This window comes from Desmodus rotundus, chromosome 1 (assembly GCF_022682495.2).
Source record: "Desmodus rotundus isolate HL8 chromosome 1, HLdesRot8A.1, whole genome shotgun sequence".
Taxonomy (NCBI): Eukaryota; Metazoa; Chordata; class Mammalia; order Chiroptera; family Phyllostomidae; genus Desmodus; species Desmodus rotundus.
In genome coordinates, this window is record NC_071387.1 from 1,370,914 (window position 1) to 1,389,395 (window position 18,482).

An 18,482-nucleotide genomic window follows, 5' to 3' on the forward strand; every position below is an offset into this window, starting at 1 on the left:
GGCTCTCGGGGACAGCCTGGCCCTGGGGCCAGCCAACAGCGACCCCGCCTTGGCCTGGGTCACAGGCGGAGCCCCAGGGTGCAGGTAACGAAGGCCAAGGCTGCTGCCTGGAGCCCGTGCCCAGAACAAAGGGCGAGAGCACCAGGTGGGACAGAGAGCAGCTTGGAACCCTCCAGAGGAAGTGGCCAGAGGACACGGGCAGGACGGCACCCCCCTCAGAGGGACAAGAAGGAAACCAAGCACACGCCTGCAGGGGAACCAGGCTCCTCGACAAAACCGGGGGCTTCCAGGGGCTTTAGTGATGCAAGAGGTTGCTCTCCTGAAAGACTGGAATCAGCCCCTGTGGGAAGATCCCAATTACAGATACAGCGAGAGCCACACAGACAGGCCCGCAGCGGGGCGGGCGTGGGGTTTGCATCGGGAGGGACACGGCGTGCTGGCCAGCACACCGTTTTTTCATCTCCTTGGCTATTTCTGTTTTCCGAATTTTCGACAGGAAATGGCGTTTAATAATCAGAAAGGGAAGCACAGGGAAACCACTCCCCTAAATCGGTTTGTGGGGGGCAGAGAGGGTGCCCGACTTGGAGCAGGCAGCTAGGTGGCTAAACACCAAGATGGGTGTCGAACCTGCAACCCAGGCCTGTGTGTGCCCTGACCGGGAACCGAACCGCCGACCTTTTGCTTTGCAGGACGCCGCTGGGCTACGGGGCCACCTGGGTCAGTGGGGTCCTGGAGGGCTGCAGAGCCTCCACGGGGTGGCGAAGTGTGGGAGGGGGCTGCGGAGAGCTATGTGGGAACACTGCCTCTGGTTGTTTCTTGGTGAGTCACAGGTGATATTTATTTCTCATACGTATTTCGTTTCTTCTCTTTCTCTTTCCTCTAAATTTCCAACGAGTTTGTTCCTTGTAGGGTCGGAACAATGACAGCCACCAAGTACCCAAGACAATGCCCGAGTCACAGTGTGAGGGCCCTGCGGCCACTAGGGGGCAGTGTTGCTGGGCAAAGCCACAAAGCCAAGCAAAACCAGAAGGGTCTGCAGGGCCTCGGTGGGCTGCGTGGCCTGAAGTGAGGACAGGGGCCTGGGCCGGCCTATCAGGGTCCTGGGCCAGCGCCAGACAGGAAATGGGAAATTGAGAAACCTTCTCTTCTCGCAGAAGTGTCTTGGGCGACAAGCAGACGCAGTGGGACCCCCTCAGCGCAGCAGCACCCACTCACAGGGACGGGGGGGGATCGGGCCGCCCACTGGATCGGGACCCAGTGCTGGGCCAGCCCCGCCCGTGGGGCTCTGCAGCCTTCCAGAGTCACCTCGGGCTTTCGGCTGCCTGTCCAGCTGTCCAGGTCGGGCGCCCCGCCCCCTCCCTACACCTCAGGCTTCTGACACGCCCGCACGAGGAGGAGGGGAACATCGCCCACATGCACGTGTGTGTGTGTGTGTGCGCGCGTGTGAGAGAGAGAGAGCCCTCAACAACACGCTGTAGCTACAGAGAGCCGGGAGCGCCGGGGCAAAACAACCCAGGGCGGAGGTTCTCTGGTCAGAAACCTCCACGCACGGCTGAGGATCTCGTGTCCACTGGGGGTGGGCTCTAGAAGTTTACCCCTGGTGTGAGGCAGGGGGCGGAGAAGAGGCAGAGGGAAGCCCTCGATACCACCGTTAGCAGCGGGGGGGGGGGGGTGGGCACGGAAGGGCCCCAGCCCGACACCGTGTGACCCAGGGCAGGTGTCCTCCTCTCTCTGAGCCTCAATTCCCTCATCTCTGTCCCAGGGGGTCACCATGGCAGGGTAGGAGCATGTGTCCCTTGGCCAGAGCCAGGAGGGTGGCAAAGGGCATCTGTGAGCAATGGGACCCTCTGCTGGGGACGCAACCTGTGGCCCCGAGGACCAGCCCCGGAGGCTTGGGCCCCTTGGATGGGCGGGGCCGTACTCACTGATCTTGCAGGGAGGCGTCACTTCCAGACACTCCTTGTGCGCCCCGACGCCACACTTGGTGCACAGGTATCCCTGGTAGAAGGTGCCCCTGAGCCAGAAGTGGGAGAAGGTGGAGGTGAGGCGGGCGCTGACCAGGCCACACGCCCTGCAGCCACAGGTGGGGCCCATCGAGCCCCAGGCCCCCCTCACCGTCCCTACAGAACTCCCAACCCGCATAGCCCAGGGCCTCCGGGACCCCCGCCCTAATGTGCAGCCTGGTGCCTCTCCCCGCTGAAGGACAGCCCCACCTGGCTCTGCCGGCCTTGAGTGCCCACCGGGACAGCGCCTCCCGCCCCAGCTGGATGTGATGCTGATGGGCCGGCCCAGGGCCAGAGGAGGGAGGTGGTCGGCGTGACCAGGGGTGGGGGTGGGCAGGAGGCCCCTCACCTGAGGAACATCCTACAGGCTTTGCAGCTGGTGGTCTTGTCGAACGTGCACATCTGGAAGCTGTGGTGGTTGGCGTTGGCTTTGTCCGGCTTGATGTTTGACCTGGCGGGAGGGAAAGGGGGGCCCCTGGGTGCCCTGAGCCCACACCAGCCGGGCTGAGCCGGGACGCAGTGTGGGGCTGCCCGGCGAGGGTCTGAGAGGGGACGTTAAAGTGCTGCTGCCGGGCAGGAGAGGCCTTCTGGGCGAAGGCCGTGGCCACATGCTGACAGGGGCCGGCCGTGGGCAGACTCAGCAGATGAGCTCGCGGGCTCCACTGCAGACAGTCAGAGACGGACGACTCTGAACAGTGGACTCGGGCTCACTGCAAGCGCCCTGGAGCACTTAGGGGTCAGACACTACGCCTGTCACCCACCTAGAGACACGTCCACTGCCAGACCGCAGGAAGGCTGGGGGGCGGGGGGACAGGGCAAAGTTCACCCCTGGGAGCCGGGGGCAGAGGCGGGGACGGCCTGTGGCCAACTGGCCTCGGTCTGCCGTGTCCCGGACGGGGCTCTTCGATGCTCCCAGTACTCCCAGAGCCTGAGCCCTGCCTCCGTGCCCACCCCACCAGGAGGATGCAGCCAGGAGGCGAGTGCATCTGCCCGCCTGCTGGCAGAGTCTGAGGGCGCCAGGCCCCCGCCCCTCTGGCGTCAGGTCCGACGTGTGTGGGGACCCCGGTGCCCCACTGATCATTCCCTGTCGGACATACTGGGGCTCCTCCCAGATTTCACGGACACACAGCTCTGGGCCTTCCACACACAGGTGGCAATCCACCAGCCCGTAAGGCCCCGAGGGCCCGGGTCACCATGGGTCCACCTGGCATCACGACCATCCTGCCACTCACTGCTTGGCCGGCCGGGCAGGCGAGGCCAGCCTCAAGGTAGCAGTCACTGAGCCCACCTGGGACAGGCTGTGACAGGGGGAAGCGCTCCTGCCAGGTAGATTGTAAAACAGCCAGGACGCCACCAGAGCGGAGCTGGGGTGCTGCAGTCGGCTCCGCCTCCAGGCGTCCGCCCGAGCTTGTCCGAGAGGGTCGCAGACAAACTCCTCCCGGGGCTTCCGCCCCGCTGAGCGGCCACCCAGACTCACATGGCCATCTCGAACTGCTCCATCCACTTCCGCTTCATGTCCTCCGTCTTGCAGAAGAACTGGAAGCCCTGCTTGCCTTGCAGGTGGATCAGGTAGAAGCCGTAGGACCACTGTGGGGAGAGGCGGGAGGCAGGGCACACTTGCTGCGGGCAGGGCTTCCGTCATGAGTGTGTGCGTGCTCGTGTGCATGTGCCTGTGTGTGTGCCGTGGGTATGGACATGTGTGTGCATATTAACTCGTGTGTCCGTGCCTGCATACACATATGGGTACAGCACACGCTTGTGTGCCTATGCACATGCCACGTGTGCACGCAGCCATGCCTGTGTGCACGTGTTCGCAGTGTGTGCGTGTGTGCATGGGCCTGCACACACCTGCACGTGCGTACAGCTCACACGTGTGCACATGTGTTTGCATGTGTGTACACATGTGCCTGTCTGTGCGTGTGCACACATGCGCTCATGTCCAGGCCTGCACGTGGGGGGTGCACATGCACACCCTTCTAACGAGGTTTCCTGGGACCCATCTCCCCCTCCCCCAGCCAAGTGCGCCCACAACTGAGCACTGCGGGTGCAGCCGGCCCCCCCAATGCAGGAGGCGGTCCCGGGGGAGCCAGCGGTCAGGAACTGGCCCTGCCCACCTATGACACCTGCCCACCCACTTTCACTTCCTGACTGTGATGCTAAAGAAGCTCCTCCGGGGCAAATCAACGGAAAAAAAGGCAGGGCACCGAGAAAGGGCCGAGGGTGGCAGAGGGAGACTAGACGGACGCCCAGAGCGGCCATGGTCCTCGCCTTCCAGGGCTTGGCCGGGGTGGGGCCGGCAGGGGCGGGCCCCCTACACAGCGCCCTCTGTGACCTGCCCACCTTCTCTCCTGCACACCTGTCATCGTCAGGATTTAGAAACTAGGCGGGAAGAAGGCCGTGAGCCCACCCACCCTCCTCGGGCCCAGCCGGGTCCTTACCATTTTCCCATGAGACTAGAAGCATGAGGAGAGGAAGGAAAGGGGACACGGATGTTACAAGGCTCAGCCCGGCCCTGCCGCGGGCGCTGCAGCCTGGCACCCTAGGCTGGAGCAACCAGCGAGAGCCCCTACCAGAGGGTGAGGTGCCAGGGGCTGGGACTTGGGGGGCTGCGCCTTCAGCCCTGAGACTGGGGAGCGGCCTCAGGTCACCCCTCTGGGCCCCTGTAGCTTGTGCAGACCGGGTTAGGTGGGTGACCCATAAGAGCTCCCCCAGGCGGTGCCTGCACTCCGCACTGTGAGCTCTGAAGTCCGGGGTCTGGGGTTTTGCGCATGTGGGCTCCTGGCCCCCACGCCCAGCTCAGGGCCACCCACAGTCAGGGCTCAAGCTCTGGGGGCTGAAGTCTCTGCAGGAGCTGGACTGAACAGGAGGGCCCAGCAGCCCCACCCCAGCAGCATGGCCCCACCCATAGCCCCGCCCCCAGCAGCCACGGTCACACCCCCAATAGCCTTGGCTCCGCCCCTGGGTGGCATGATCCCACCCTGAGTAACCACAGCCCCACCCCTAGCTGCCATGGCCCACTGGCTGGACACGGTCTGTCAGCCACTTTGTGGGCCACCCAGAGCCCTCCTCCAAAGGGCTGGGGAAGGGCCGGAAGGACCGCTTGCTTTGGGGCCCTGTGGGCTGGAGCCAGGCGGCCATGGCCTAGGGTCGGCTCTCACCCAGAACTTGGGCTGGGCCCCTCCGCTCCTCCCTGGGGAGCTGGGCTCCTGGCCACGCCTGCCCCCAGGAGATTCAAAGAAAGGCCAGGGGCTGGCCAGGCCAGCGGACACAGAGCGGGCCTGCCTTCAGCAGAAGTCACAGCAACAAGAGCACGGCTGACCAGGGAAGGCCCCTCCCCACCGCAGCCCACCAGGTCAGGGTCACCACTCGCTCCAGTCTGCCTCTCCCTCTTCCCAAAACCACCCCAGCACACCTCCCTCGGGGGGCGTCACGGCCTGCCCCCGCCGGGTACGGCCCAGAGGACGGGGGACCCACCTTCTTGAGGTCCTTGTTGTTCGTGGGGTCGTCGGTCACCTTGTGGAGCAGCAGCTCGATGACCTCCTTCAGCTCGTAGCTGTAGCCCCGCCTCTTGCAGACGATGACCACCTTGTCGAACAGGAACAAGTACCTGCCCAGCAGCACGGCCAGGGGGCCATCAGTGAAGCCCGCGCCCTGCGCTCCCTCCGCCCGGCTCTCCCCCCGGACGCCGACTCCCCACCAGGTCTCAGCTGCTCGGCCGCAGCTCCTCCAGCATGCCCTCCCTGCCCCAGCGCCCCGGGGCCCAAGGCATCTGTGGGCTCCCCGACCCCTGGCTCCATGTCCGGTGTCCCCTGTCACGGTCCCAGGCCTTGCACACAGTAGGTGCACACGGAGGAATGAAGAGCAGCAAGCCTGCCAGCTCCACTGCAGCCGTGCCTGTAGCCGCCTGGGCACCCCCTCGGTCAATCCCTCGGTCACTTGGCAAAGAGCTCACGCGGCTGCCGTCTGACCGGCTCCTAGGAGCCTGAGAGCTTGCTGGTTGGGGCCTCTGGCTGCCCCCCAGCCCAGCCCAGCCCAGCCCAGTGCTGGCCACAGGCAGGGCAGCCCCATGGGTGTGGCAGCTGCTGGCGGACACAGCTCCCCAGCACGCTCTCCGAGAAGGAAGGAAGCAATTAAAATGGAGCAACACAAAGCCGAGTGGGCAGGCAGCTCTCTGCCCCGGAAAAGCTGTGTCCAGCGGGTGCCTGACTGTGCTGGGTGCTGCCCTCCCGGGGCTGCCGCTCGCTCACCTGTCCTGCTTGGTGTGGTTGACTATGGACCGGACCTTCAGCTCCCCGTCGATCTTTGGCCTCCCAAACTCCTCCAGCTTCACTTGCTGGGAAAGACAGGGGAGGCGTCAGCCCCCGGGCCCCCCATCCCAGCTCCTGCACTGGGAGGAGGAGCAGGTGTGCACGAGCCCAAGGCGGACGGCTCCCACAGAATCTAGAGAAGGAGCCCAGTGAAATGAACGCAGGGCGTCCTGGCTGGTGCTCAGAACAAGGGGACAGCAGACAACGGAGGGACGGGCCTGGGGGCTCCCGTCCCCCCCACCCCGCAGCCCCGGCAAGGACTGCCTTCAGCCCTGCGGGAGCAAACGGCGATGCACCGAGGCTGACCTCAACGGTGGTGAGGCGGTGGTGCGGGGCTCTGAGCAGGGGCCTGGCAGGAAAAGCCAGACGCCCCACCGAAAGCCAAGTTCAAGGGAACAAAGGGCCTTATCAGAGGGAGACTGCAGGCGGGCGGGCGGGCAAGGGGTCCTGCCAGCGGCTGCTCTTCCACAGGAAGCAGCTTCCCGGCAAACCCTCGCCGGAGTGCTGAGATTTCATTTTCGTTTTCCGGCTCGTTTGTTATCTCAGCTCCTTGGCTTCGGTTCAGAGACGGGCTCTCGCCAGGGTCCTGCGTGGTCTACGCAGGTGGGAAAGGCGAGTGTCCGCGTGGCACCGCACTGGGTGGTTCTCAGCATCTTCTTCTCGGTTCTCTGAACATTCCAGAAGCTGCCAGAAGGAGACTCGGAGCATGGCAGTTTTGGGGTGAGGGCCCTGGGCAGCGACTCCCTCTGGGCCTCCATGTCTCCCCTCTGAGGGTCGGAGGCAAAGCACCGCGCCCCCGGGGTGGCCGGCTCAGAACACGCAGGCTGGGTGGCGCCAGGCTCAAGGGAGAGCTCCATGCCGGTTCACCACGAAGGCCGTCATTTTGTTATTTTTTATACACAATTAAAAAATTTTTCAAACAATGAACAAAATTCTTCTCTTTATGTGACAACAGTCATGCCCATCCATCACGGAGCATCTAGAAGTCATCAGCGGGGGGAAATCGGACCCCCTCGGCCCACCGGGTGCCACCAGCACTGCAAACCAGCCCACGGGATGTCCGTCCCTAACCTCCTGTTTGAGGCCTTCTTTCCTTCCCTGGTGACCTGTGACGGGCACTCTCCAGGCCGCGGCACGCGGGGCCCACCCCCTCTGGCTCTTTTGGTCCCGGAGGGTGAGGGGGGAACACGGGCAGCAGGTGTCGGCCTGGGCTCCCGGAGCTTGCCTTGCCAAAGCTTCCGTGTTGATTTGACCTTGACAGAGATTCATGAGGACCCTGCCAAGTTCGGGGACCGGAGAGAGAAAACCCCTGGTACAAGCCCGCGGCTCTCAGCCGGGGGCATTTCTGTCCCCAGGGGGCACCTGGCCATGTCTGAAGATGCACTTGGCTGTCACCACTGGGCCCCCAAGGGAGGGTGCCACCAGCATCTGGCTGCTCGCCATCCCGCAACGCACAGGGCGGACCCCACAGCGAAGAAGCATCTGGCCCCGCATGGCGACCGAGCAGAAGTGGGCGACGCTGGGTCAACACCCGGCAGGACCCTGAGTCATTGGGGGACACGAGCGTGGACATGTCTGTCTGCTCCCTGGATGGCCCAGCTCCTCTCCCCAGTGCCCAGGGGTGAGCCTCTGAGGGTCCCATTAGGTGGCAGCCCTGCCTGACCGATGCCAACGGGCATAGGAAGGCCCGAGGGCAGCTCCCGGGCAGCATGGGCCAACACGCTCCACCGTCCCCCTGGGAGCCACGGCCTCTTGGACCTGAGAGCATCCTCGGTGCAGGCCAGGGAGGGTGGGCAGGGTGGCTGGTACCAGCCTCCTTTGGGCTGCCCCGCCTGTGAGCAGCCGGCCCCCTGAGCGCCGGGCACCGCGCTGGCTGGCACGCACCGGGGGTCACGGCTCCCAGGACCTGGCCGGACAGGCACACTCTCGCTGCGGCGCATTTGGTAATGGGATCGCGAAGGCATCTTTAAGACCCCTCGTTGCCCCCCACCCCAGGGAGGGCCGGCCGCACTTACCAGGTTTTCTATGGAGCTCTGGAATTCGCTGATTTTCTTGAGGGTCTCTTTGTCCCGCTTGACCTCATTTATGTACATGGCCAAGTCCTGGAGAAGGACAGGGTGGGGAGGGGTTAGCAAGCCTGTGCTGGGAAGGGCCAGTGGGCTCCGCCGCCAACCCCACCCTGCGTCCGCCCACCCAGGGCTGGGTGTTTGCGCAGCCCCTTCAACCATCCGCCAGAGGGGGATCTGGCCCTCAAAACCCCATTTGACAAATGAAGACACTGAGGCAGAAAAGCACCAACCCAAAAGCACACCCTAGGTGCTGGGCCAGGAACCCCAAACTCCTGCCCTGATCTGCTTCTAGGTTAGATTAGAAAAACAGGCAGCCCAGGAGACTTGGATAGGCTGACTTCTTAGCTTTGGGAAGTGGACACCCCGCAGGCCACTGCCCAGGAGCCTCTGCCACATGTGGGTGGGTGACCCCCACGTCTAGCCATATCCGTGTGCTGCAGCTGCCTGCCGGCCACCAGGGGGCAGTGCTCACTGCGATCCACAGGACTGAGTGACCAGGCCCAGCACCCAGCGCTGCAGAGAGCCAGGGGACCCAGCCCCACCCTGAGAACCCACACGGAGGGCACTGACCCTGCCCAGCGGGAGGGCAGGCTGCCTCAGGTGGAACCCTCGGGCCAAGCTGAGGTGGGGGCCGCCTCCAGCCCCCTCCAGCGCCCTCTGCAGGTTCCTGCAAGGAGCCCCATGGCAGGGTGGAGTCCAAGACGCAGAGGCAGTGACATTAGCAGGTGGCTGGGCACACCGTCCAGACGCTCAGCCTCAGGGGCACGGGCCAGAGGAGCAGAACCCAGAGGGGACAGTCCTCCTGGGAAATGTCACCTTGCAAAGACAGGATGCGCAGGACACGGCCAGGCGACAAGGAGGGGCCCGCCCGAGCCAACCCTCGGGGTCGGGGGTGGATGGAGTGTGTTCAGGGGCCTGGCAGCAGCCACGCTTGTCTGAGATCTGGGGTGCCGTGGCCAACACAGCTGCAGAGCCACATAAGCCTGTGCCTGACGCAGGGGGCAGAGGGGAGCCACAGAGGGGTGTTGAAGGGGGAGTGACTGGAGCTGAGCCCCCCACCCTGGGAGGCATGGCCGAACAGTGGGCTTCTGTGGACAGAGGGAGGAGGACAGAGGAAGGCTGGCTGGGCGGGGCAGGAATTTCAGAAGCAGAGGTCACCAGACTGGGTGGGGGGCAGCCCGGAACTGAGTCCAGTGCCTGGGAAGTGTGCTGGCCCCAGTGGCTGCTCAGGAAGCAGGAAGAGAGGAGGCCATCAGCCCCTTTCACCTGCCCCTCTGCCCCTGGGGGGGTCTCCCGCACCACCCTGTCCCTTGGTGTTTCTTGCTGTCCCCAAGAAGTCTACGTTTATGGTCACAGGGCAAGCCTCGTTAGCAAGCCCAATTCCAGTCCCAAACCACGCGCTTGGTACTTTAAGCCTAGCCCGGCCTCTCCCTGCCTCAGTTTACCCACCCACCTGCATGGCTTCCAGTGCTTCCTTCAGCTGCTGCCTCTCCGGCCGGTCGGTGGAATGGCTCAGAAGTTCCTATGTTGGGGGGGGAGGGGGGAGGTGGTGAGAGGGAGCCACGGGTCACCGCTCCTGCACGCCGGCGCAGGTGTGCATGGAGTGAGGCCCCCAGGGACCCTCCCGCCGGCCCAGGCTCTGGGTCGGCTGCCCGACTCCAGCAGAGGGACCATGGGCGCTCACCCAGGCGACACACTGCTTCGGAGAGGGCCGTCCCCAAGTCCTGGGGACAACGGGGATGCGAGGCAACACAAAGCAAGGTACGGAGCTAACAAGGACCTGGCTGAGTCATTCAAGAGCCTCACCTGGCAACTCCCAGAAACCCCTGCCTCCCCCCAGGTCAGTCTGTCCAGAAAGACTTGCTATTTCCATTTTTACCATGGCTACCAGGGAGCTCAGACATGGCTAAGGAGGCAGGAACTCTCTCATTCCCGGTCGGAGGGCGCTCTTCTGTGTCTTCTATTTTCTCTTTTTTCTCACCAAGTTTAACCATAACTGTTTCTGCATTTTTTGGGGGACAAGCATCCCGTGCACACACGAGCAGTTCCTAATCATACTGCCCAGTCTGCTCACTCGGCGCATGAACTGACTTAAATCGTGGCCCCGCCCTTGTCTGCCGGCCGGGGAGAGAGGGGCTCACCTTTAGGAGGAGGTGGTACTTGAGCACCCTCTGCATGGGCACCACCAACAGGTCCTGCAGCTTGAACTTCCCGTCCTGGACCTTCAGCGTGCATTCCTGGGTGGCAGGGGCAGCACGTGGGGAACAGCACCCTCGCCCGGGGCCGCTGGACCCCAAGGCGCTCACAGCTTAGCTGGGGCAGACCTAAGGCCAGAACTGGGGCCCAGGTGTCTGGTCCTTCTCTGGCCTGGCTCCCAGAACCCCCCAACCACGTGTGGGGCCCCTGCCTCTCACAGCCGAAGGGGCGGCAGTGGCCACACCGAGGGCTCTGGGATTCTGGGGCTGGCGCCCTCCTGGGCCTGCATCAGGACCCTCGGGGAAGCCAGCTCACACTGAGGGGGACCACCCGGCGAGCCCCAGGCTCCCACTAGCTGCCTGGACACATGGGGGCACCCTGCGTCTCCAAGAGGCGGCCCCAGCCCTGACGGAGCAAAGGGACCCTGCTTCAGGGTCCACCCTGGAAACAGGGTTTGCCACAGGAGCCCCAGCCTGGGGTGCAGCCTCACTGACCCCAAGGAAAGGGATGACGGAGGGTCCTGGAGAGGGGCTCACACGGGAAAACCCGATGAGGCGTGGCCCTGAGCTGGGGTGAGGATGGGACGGGAGGGAGTCTCCACGGCTCCCAGCAAACGTCTGTCACCTGGAGCCCCCTTGGGGTCCCCACAGGCCAGGGCCACAAGGGGTCAGACCTAGCCCCTCGCTGAGCCAGATCTGGTCCTTGGGGCCCACCTCAACGGCACCCAAGGGCTCAGGCTGCATTCTGTCCAGGACAGTGACCCCCACCTGCCCACTCCCCGCCCCAACAAAGGAGAGAAAACCACCTGCTAATATCATCTACGAAAGAGTCTTATCCCTACCCGCCTCCCTGCTTCCCACAAAATGGGCAAGAGGCTAGTGAGCTGCTGCCTGAGAGGTGCAGGCCGGGGACAGGCCGGGGGGCAGGCCGGGAAGCCACGGTTACCTCGACTTTCAGTCTGAAGTCCTCCCGGCTGGCGAGGAGCTGGTTCAGCGTGTTCTGGGCGTGTTCCATGTGGCTGCAGTACTCGCCGTAGATCAGGAGCCTGGGCGTGCAGACAAGCACACACATGCACACGCGTGCAGGGACATGTAGACACATGTACACTCGAGCCGCGAAGGAAGCCGCGAGCCACTTCGGCTTTGCGGCGGCTGTAAGTGCCCGGCAAACAGGTCTCTCCCTGCGACACCTCCTCACGCGCAAACACGCAGAACGGGTTCTTTCCGGTGGGAGCTTCCTCCCCGCTCCCAAAATAACGCCTGGCTCGGAGCGGGGCGGCCAAAGCATTGGGAAGAAGGGGACCCTGCTCTCCCCAAACCCGAGGAGGCCCCCTTCTGTGGCCCTACTCCAGGTCGGGGCCGAAAGGGGCCACAGCCAGAAGGGAGAAGCCCCTCACACGGGACCCCATCAAGGCTGGCGCTGGTCCCACACCCCCAGAGGTCCAGGCCCTTCTGCCCTCCCTGCCACAGCAGTCCTCCTCTGGGCGTGGACGTCAGAGGCCCAGGCCCTGCCTCAGTTTACCCTCACAGCGGGGAAGACGCTCAGCTCTGAGGACGAGGGAGGCTGGGCGCTCAGTCATGTCCCCTGGCCCAGGAGTCCCCGAGCCCTTCACCAGGACCTGCCCGGCAGCCTCGGCTGCTCCCCAGCTGCAGCTGCTACACGGCACCTCCCCGCTCAGGCTCAGGCGCAGATTCTCCCAGGGGCCCGGCTTCCCGACTCCATGGGGCCTGGCGCGCAGCAGGAGGGCTGTCATGGCTCCGATGTCCTTCGGCCCCTCAGACCCCCGACCCAGAGGCGGAGGTGGCTGCTGGGCCCCCTGAGAGGCCTCAGCCCACCCAGGCTGTGCACGGAGGGGCCCGCTCCTCTGTGAGGACAGAGGGTGGGCAGCTTTCTCAGTTTTACAGGTGAGGACGGTCTGGGTGGCACAGCCACCTGCCTTGGGCAACGCACAGCGAGGGACTCCCACCTGGGTGATGTCCCCATCAGCTCTGCACGGTCCCAGGGTGGAACCAGAGAGCCCTGCAGAGGGGGCGGGGCCTGGCACGCACCTCTCCTTGAACTCGAGGAAGACCTTGGCGAGAGTGCCGCCCCCGGCCATCATGGACAGGTCGATGGCTCGCAGGAAGCTGCGATGCACCTTGATGAGGTCCTGGGAGGGAAGCCGTCCGTCAGCGTGAGGCCAGGCCCTCCAGGCTGGCGGGGCCTGCACGGTCCTCTCCGCCCTGCGCGTTCCCAGGTAAATAGAGGGTGCCAGCTGGGAGGTGCTTGGCGGTGAGCACACTGCGGTCCCCCACTGGGTCTGTGGGGGGCACCCACGGCCACATCCACCCGTCCGGATGTGTGTGGCTGACCCAGGGCAGGCTCTGGTGCCCGAAGGGGACCACGGTGGCCCCAGGGTCCTGGGCTCTGACGAGTTTCCCCGTTGTGGAGCGGGGGCCTCGGGCCTGGGCAGGGCTCTTTCCCCCCTTTCCGGGCAAACAGGTGACGGGCATGCCGCACCGCAGGGCTCCCCCAAGGGCCCCACCCAGGCTCCTGTTCCGTCCCTGGCGCCCTCACGGCCGCGGATCGTGGAGATGAACTCCACCTCAGGGGCACACGCAGCGGGAACACCCAGGGTCTCGGTTGGCCGAGAGCAGCAGGGGACCAGAGCCCACCCCCCGAGCTGACGGGGAGGGGGCGTGCTGAGGGGGTGGGCAGGGCCGCCCCATGGCCACTAGGCAGTGTAGAGGGAGCCCCCAATGTGTAGCCTCGAGCCAGCCGGGCCCTGTGTGCTGACCATGCCTGGGTGGACCCTCCCACAGGGACAGCCTCCCTGGGACCACATCCGGCCCTGCTCAGAGGGCCGGGAGACACTTTTCTCTGCAGCCGCTGACCAAACCTCACCCCTCGCCCGGGGCGTGTCTGTCTGAGCCACTCGGGCTGGCACAGACAGCGGGTGAGGACAGCTCCCTGGCCTGGCGTCCCCCCCAGCCCCTCAAACCCAAGTCCGGGAGGGAGAGGCAGCTGTACTCTATCACCGCCCGCCGTCAACACGCCGGCTCAGCCAGGACCCCCGCCCCCGGGCACGGATGCTCACCTCCAGGTTGATAAAGATGGCCGCCACGTCCCCCGGGCTCAGCACCAGCCTCAGGGGGACCATGTAGTTCTGGAAGAGAGAACCCGACGTCTCAGCCCTGCGGGGCTGCTCCCAGCCGGGGCTCGGCTCAGCAGAGAGCCTTCTAGGAGATCCAGACTATGCCCTGGGCGGGCCTGAGCACCAACCGGGCACCCACTCCGGCTGCATGGGCAGAGCCCCCAGGGGCCACTCCACGTGGCACCGGCCTTGACCCCCACAGTGACGGAGGGGAGCATCACTACATTGTTTGAGATGTTCACAGAACAGAGGCCCAGAGGTGAAGGGCACTTGTGGGCAGGTGGTGACAGGCTCCCACCCAACGCTCGGGTTCCTGAGCCCACACTCCTGGCTGCACCCCTACACCTGCCCTCAGGGGATGCTCTCCCAGCCCAGGGGCACCGGGAGGCAGGCAGCGAGGCAGCTGGCCTTGAATGCTGTCTCCTGCCGGAGGCCCCTGCAGAGAAGGACTTGCCACCGGCTCCTCTCCCTGCCCCTTCCGTCCCTTGGAGGAGACGAGGGCCTGGGACTCTCAGAAGGGGTGGGGCTGCCGGGGGAGGGGGCAGAGGCCCAAGCCAGACCTGGGCCCACGGAACATTCCAGGACTGCTGGCTGGGGGCCGCACAGTACCCTCAACAGTGAGGGACCCACCGAGGTGTACCCCTCACGGCCCCACTGGGCCGGACCGCAACCAAAGAACAGCCAAGAAGGTACCATCTTAAAAGCAATATTGGTTTTTCCAGCCCACTCAGTGCTGGCAGGTCGCAGGGCTGCCGGATGGCAAAGCCAGCTGAGAGCCTCCACCCGTCACCACTGCCCGAGTCCCCTCCTGGTGCCAGCACCCCCCCCACCCCCGGGAGCCGGCAGCCCCGCCCACCTTCTCGATGTCCTCCAGCGTCCGGCAGTACTTGGCCTCCGTCTCCTGGATCTCCAGCAGGCAGCAGTTCCTCTTGTCATCCTCGGTCATGCCCATTTTCTAGAGGGCGACACGCGCCGTGAGCCGGGACGCCGCCAGGCCTGTGCCCGCGGACCGCCCGGGCCTGGCTGTGGGGTGCCTGCGTGGGACACAGCGGGAGCCCGAGGCCTGTCCCTCCCTTTACAGGTAAGGCAACTGAGGTGCGAGGGGGCGATGTGGGGTGAACCCGAGAACGGGTGGCAGTGCCAGAGAAGGGAGGGCGCACAGCAGGCATGACTTGCTTAAAGCACCTACTATGTGCGTGGGGAGAGCCTTTGAGTCCCCTAAGGACCCAGGTCAGCCAACTGAGTGGCCATCCCAGCATCAGCCAGTTAGCGCCTCAGAGAAGTCACCAATTCCTCGTAGGGCTGGGCTTCTGAGTATCCCCTGGCCTCCAACCAGGGGTCACTGGGGGCACGACTCCGTGGCACAGCCTGCCCCCCACCTCCGGGGGGCATGTGGCTGGGGGCAGGACTGACCCAGAGACCGTGGCCACAGGGGCTGGGAAAGGGGCCGTTGGGGGAGGGTGGCGTGACTGTTCGGAGGGAGGTGGTCGCCTCCGGGGACACGGAGCCGGGCCACGTGACAGGACGTTCAGGCTCACACACACCCCGACACCATGCTCCTCTGAGACAGGCCCAGGGTCGGGGGCTGCAGCTCTGCAAAGCCGCCCAGGCATCCGCCCCAGGGGCCGGGGTCGGCCGGAGACCCCAAGGCTCCCCCCCGGTGACAGGCCTGCTCATCCCAGGGGCTGTCGCTCTCAGCAGTTCGTGGGAAGGACCACAATCCCCCTAAAGCTGGGTAGAACGGGACCGGGGCCGAGGCCCGAGGCCGCCGGCAGAGGAGGAGGCAGACGACGCAGGCTGTGCTTACCTGCATGTACCTAATCTGCAAGCGTGGAAGCAAACGGCAGAGAGACCCGGTTAGCAGTGCCGGCGCGCTACCCCCGCCGTGAGCGTGGCTGGGGGTGCTCAGGGAGGCCTGCAGCCTCAGGGATGGCCGCCGGCCCGGCTGGGTGAGGGGGCAGCGAGGGGACGAAGCCGCTGCTGGGCTTCCCACGTCTGGCGTCCGAGAGTGACACCTGCCACCCTCTGGGGCTTTATCTGCCTTTACCAAAGTCACCATCTCCATTACCCGCCCTCAGGCTGCTGAGATAGTCCCCGACCTGACAGGGGAGGAAATGGGACCGGCGGCTTTATCTCAGGCAGGAGACCCGCCCTGTCCGAGTGGACTCGACAGCTCGTGAGCAGAACAGGGCCAGTGGGGCGCCATCCCGTCCCCAGGATGCAGGTGGGCACGGCCCCCAGCACCCCCAGGTCCTGCCCTGTTCACTTCAGGACCAGGGACAGCAGAGGACTCTGGGGGTGCCCATTGTGGGGTCCCTGCAGGCCAGACATGTGCAGGGGTCTCTCAGGAGCTCGGATGACCTGGGGTCCAGGGACCCTCCATCCCACCCCCCAGGCTACTGCCCACACACTGCCCGTGCGTCACACCTGCCTGGAAAGGGCTTGGGGAGTGAGGTGCCCGGTGCAGGCAGCCCTGCCAGGCGCCCGGAACAGCGAAGCAGGGGCCGCCAGCCGCAGGGCAAGGAGATGGCCTCCCAGCCCCTCACAGATGCCCCAGAAAGGTTCAGGGACAGAGCTGCCTCACTGCCTGGCTGCCCAGGGAGGGCAAAGCCACCCCAGGCACACCCACAGCTGACTCTCCACAGTGAGGCCCCTGGTGGTAGTGGGGCAGGAGACCCACCCTCAGACCCTTGGGGCAAAAACGAGAAACCTGTTCTTAGGAGCTGAGCTTGGGGGTGATGAGAGCCGCTGCCCTTCAGGCCATGCCTCTCTGCCCCTCGCGCAGAAAAGGCCTGGCCGGAGCCTGAGCCACTCACAGCTTTCCGTTTCTCCCCACCGGCTGGCACCGCCGCCGCAGGAAGGGCAATGCCGAAATTCCCTTTTTGAGACGCGGCCCCATTTCTTCCGTAAAGCAAAGGGCATCTAAAGCCTCCGGAGCTGGTTAGCGGCACCTCAACTACCCCCTAGAGTTTGGGGGCCTAGGGGCTGTGGACCGCCGGGGCCCACAGGACCCCCACCTCCCACACAGCAGCTATGGGCAACCAACCCACACTGGCATCCAGAGCCGCGAGGGCCACCTGCTCAGGAGTAAGAAGACACGCAGCTGGCTCACTGAGGCGAGGGCCGCGTCCTCGTGCTCTGCACGAAGGGGTACCCATGCCAGCGGTGCCAGACGGCGCTCCGGCTACCACGCCTGGCGGGAAGGACTTGCAGGGAGAATTCCACGGCAACGCCTCGTGGAAGGTCTTGGTGGCAACCGAGTTGCCCCCTGGGCTCCTTAGGAGACTCACGGGAACGCGGGGCCCTGGGGAGCAGTTCCCCATCACGGCCCGGCGCTGGGCTGGCTCTGCCAGGTCCAAAAGCCCATGGGGGCAGGTGGGCGGGGGCGGCGGCTTACCATGGGCTGCTGCACCTCCACCTTGATGATGTCCTCGTAGATGTCGTCGCCTTCATCCTCGCACGGGACGCAGTCGTAGATGTCCTCCCCCAGGTCATGCTCGCTGCGCGGGAGGGAAGCCGTCAGAGGGAAGGGGTCGCCGCCGAGGGGAGAGGCAGCAGTGCTGCGGAGAGCTCCCCCCCCCCCCCCCCCCGGACCTCCGTCTCCCCTGCTCCATAAAACGGGGCAAGCGCCTGCGTGCCCGCGACTGCGAGTTTAGATCCGGCAGGTGCAGGACGCCCTGCGCTTCCCCAGCCGGTCAGTGAACGCTGGGGACTCAGGGCGCAGGCCTGGAGCGGGATGAGGGAGTCCCTCCGCCCAACGCCCTCCGCCCCGCCCACACCTGCGACCTGGAGCCCAGACCGCTCAGCCCAGGGTCCCCCCAGGGTGAAGGTCAAGGTGCAGAGGTCACAGGGTAAGGACACAGAGCAGAGGGACCCGGAGCCCGGGATGCACCTCCCCAAATGAGTACCAAGAAAATCACCACTTAGCCTGTAATTCGCAGACCGTGGTTGCAGCTGGTGGCCTGGCCCTGACTCTCCTGCGACAAGTGGCCACCTCTGCCCTGGAAGACACAGGCGGGTCGGGGGCACCTCCCCCAAGGGGCCTTCCCGGATCCCCGCCCAGTCTGCGACCCCGGACTCTCCCTGCCGCTCCCTACGAAGCACACCCCCTCGCTGCACCTCCAAATATCTGTGACTGTGGAAGAAGCTGTCTCTTCCCCCGACAAACCCAATGTCCTGTCCCTTCTGTTCGCCATGCCTGATACAAAGCAGGTGCTCGGCAAACATTCACCAAATGCGCGAAAGAGCCACTCCGACCACCCAGCAGCCCCCATGGCCACCCCGGGGCCACCCTGGTGCTTCAGGGGCAGGACCGCCCAGGCCCAGGGCGAGCAGGGGGGGGGGGGGCCGCCCTCCTCAGGGCAACTGTGCTCGGGCGGGCTTACCCTGGGCCCCATAGCCTGGGCTCCAAGCGGGCCCGCAAAGTGCGCATCGAGAAGGAACTGAAACGTAGGAGCCCCCCTCTGTACCCTGTGGGGCGGCCACAATGCAGGGAGGTGGGGGAGAATGGAAATGACACCCAGCCCCTCTTAGGAATGGGCTCCTGGCCCCCCAGGCCCCGCTTTTGAATATTAGCTGTCATCCCAAAGGCTGGGGTGCAGCAGAGGCAGGGAGACTGGGCAGCCGCACCCCTCTGTGGCGGGGGAGGGGCTTTGGGGGAGGGAGCAGAGCATGGGGAGGAAGCTGCTATTGCTACTTTGCAAAGGAAACAGCTCCGGGAGCTTCGCCCCCCCCCCCCCCCCCGTTGGGTCCCAGGGTACAGACAAGGCCCTGC

The 18,482-nt window shown here is 65.2% G+C and overlaps 1 protein-coding gene across 2 annotated transcripts in view; it reads right to left on the bottom strand.

Annotated features, from left to right (window-relative positions):
- VAV2 (vav guanine nucleotide exchange factor 2) overlaps nt 1-18,482 on the bottom strand; it is a 100,727-nt gene that overhangs the window by 12,974 nt on the left and 69,271 nt on the right. For both annotated transcript variants that reach the window (XM_045196800.2, XM_053919034.1), the window contains exons 5-17: nt 17,106-17,208; nt 14,565-14,663; nt 13,652-13,720; nt 12,624-12,724; nt 11,521-11,620; nt 10,521-10,616; nt 9,833-9,901; nt 8,326-8,412; nt 6,251-6,336; nt 5,478-5,610; nt 3,481-3,590; nt 2,353-2,454; nt 1,926-2,014 (exon numbers count right to left, since the gene is read on the bottom strand). In XM_045196800.2, the coding sequence (XP_045052735.1) occupies nt 1,926-2,014; nt 2,353-2,454; nt 3,481-3,590; nt 5,478-5,610; nt 6,251-6,336; nt 8,326-8,412; nt 9,833-9,901; nt 10,521-10,616; nt 11,521-11,620; nt 12,624-12,724; nt 13,652-13,720; nt 14,565-14,663; nt 17,106-17,208 (1,244 nt within the window). The remainder of the gene's footprint in view (nt 1-1,925; nt 2,015-2,352; nt 2,455-3,480; nt 3,591-5,477; nt 5,611-6,250; nt 6,337-8,325; nt 8,413-9,832; nt 9,902-10,520; nt 10,617-11,520; nt 11,621-12,623; nt 12,725-13,651; nt 13,721-14,564; nt 14,664-17,105; nt 17,209-18,482) is intronic.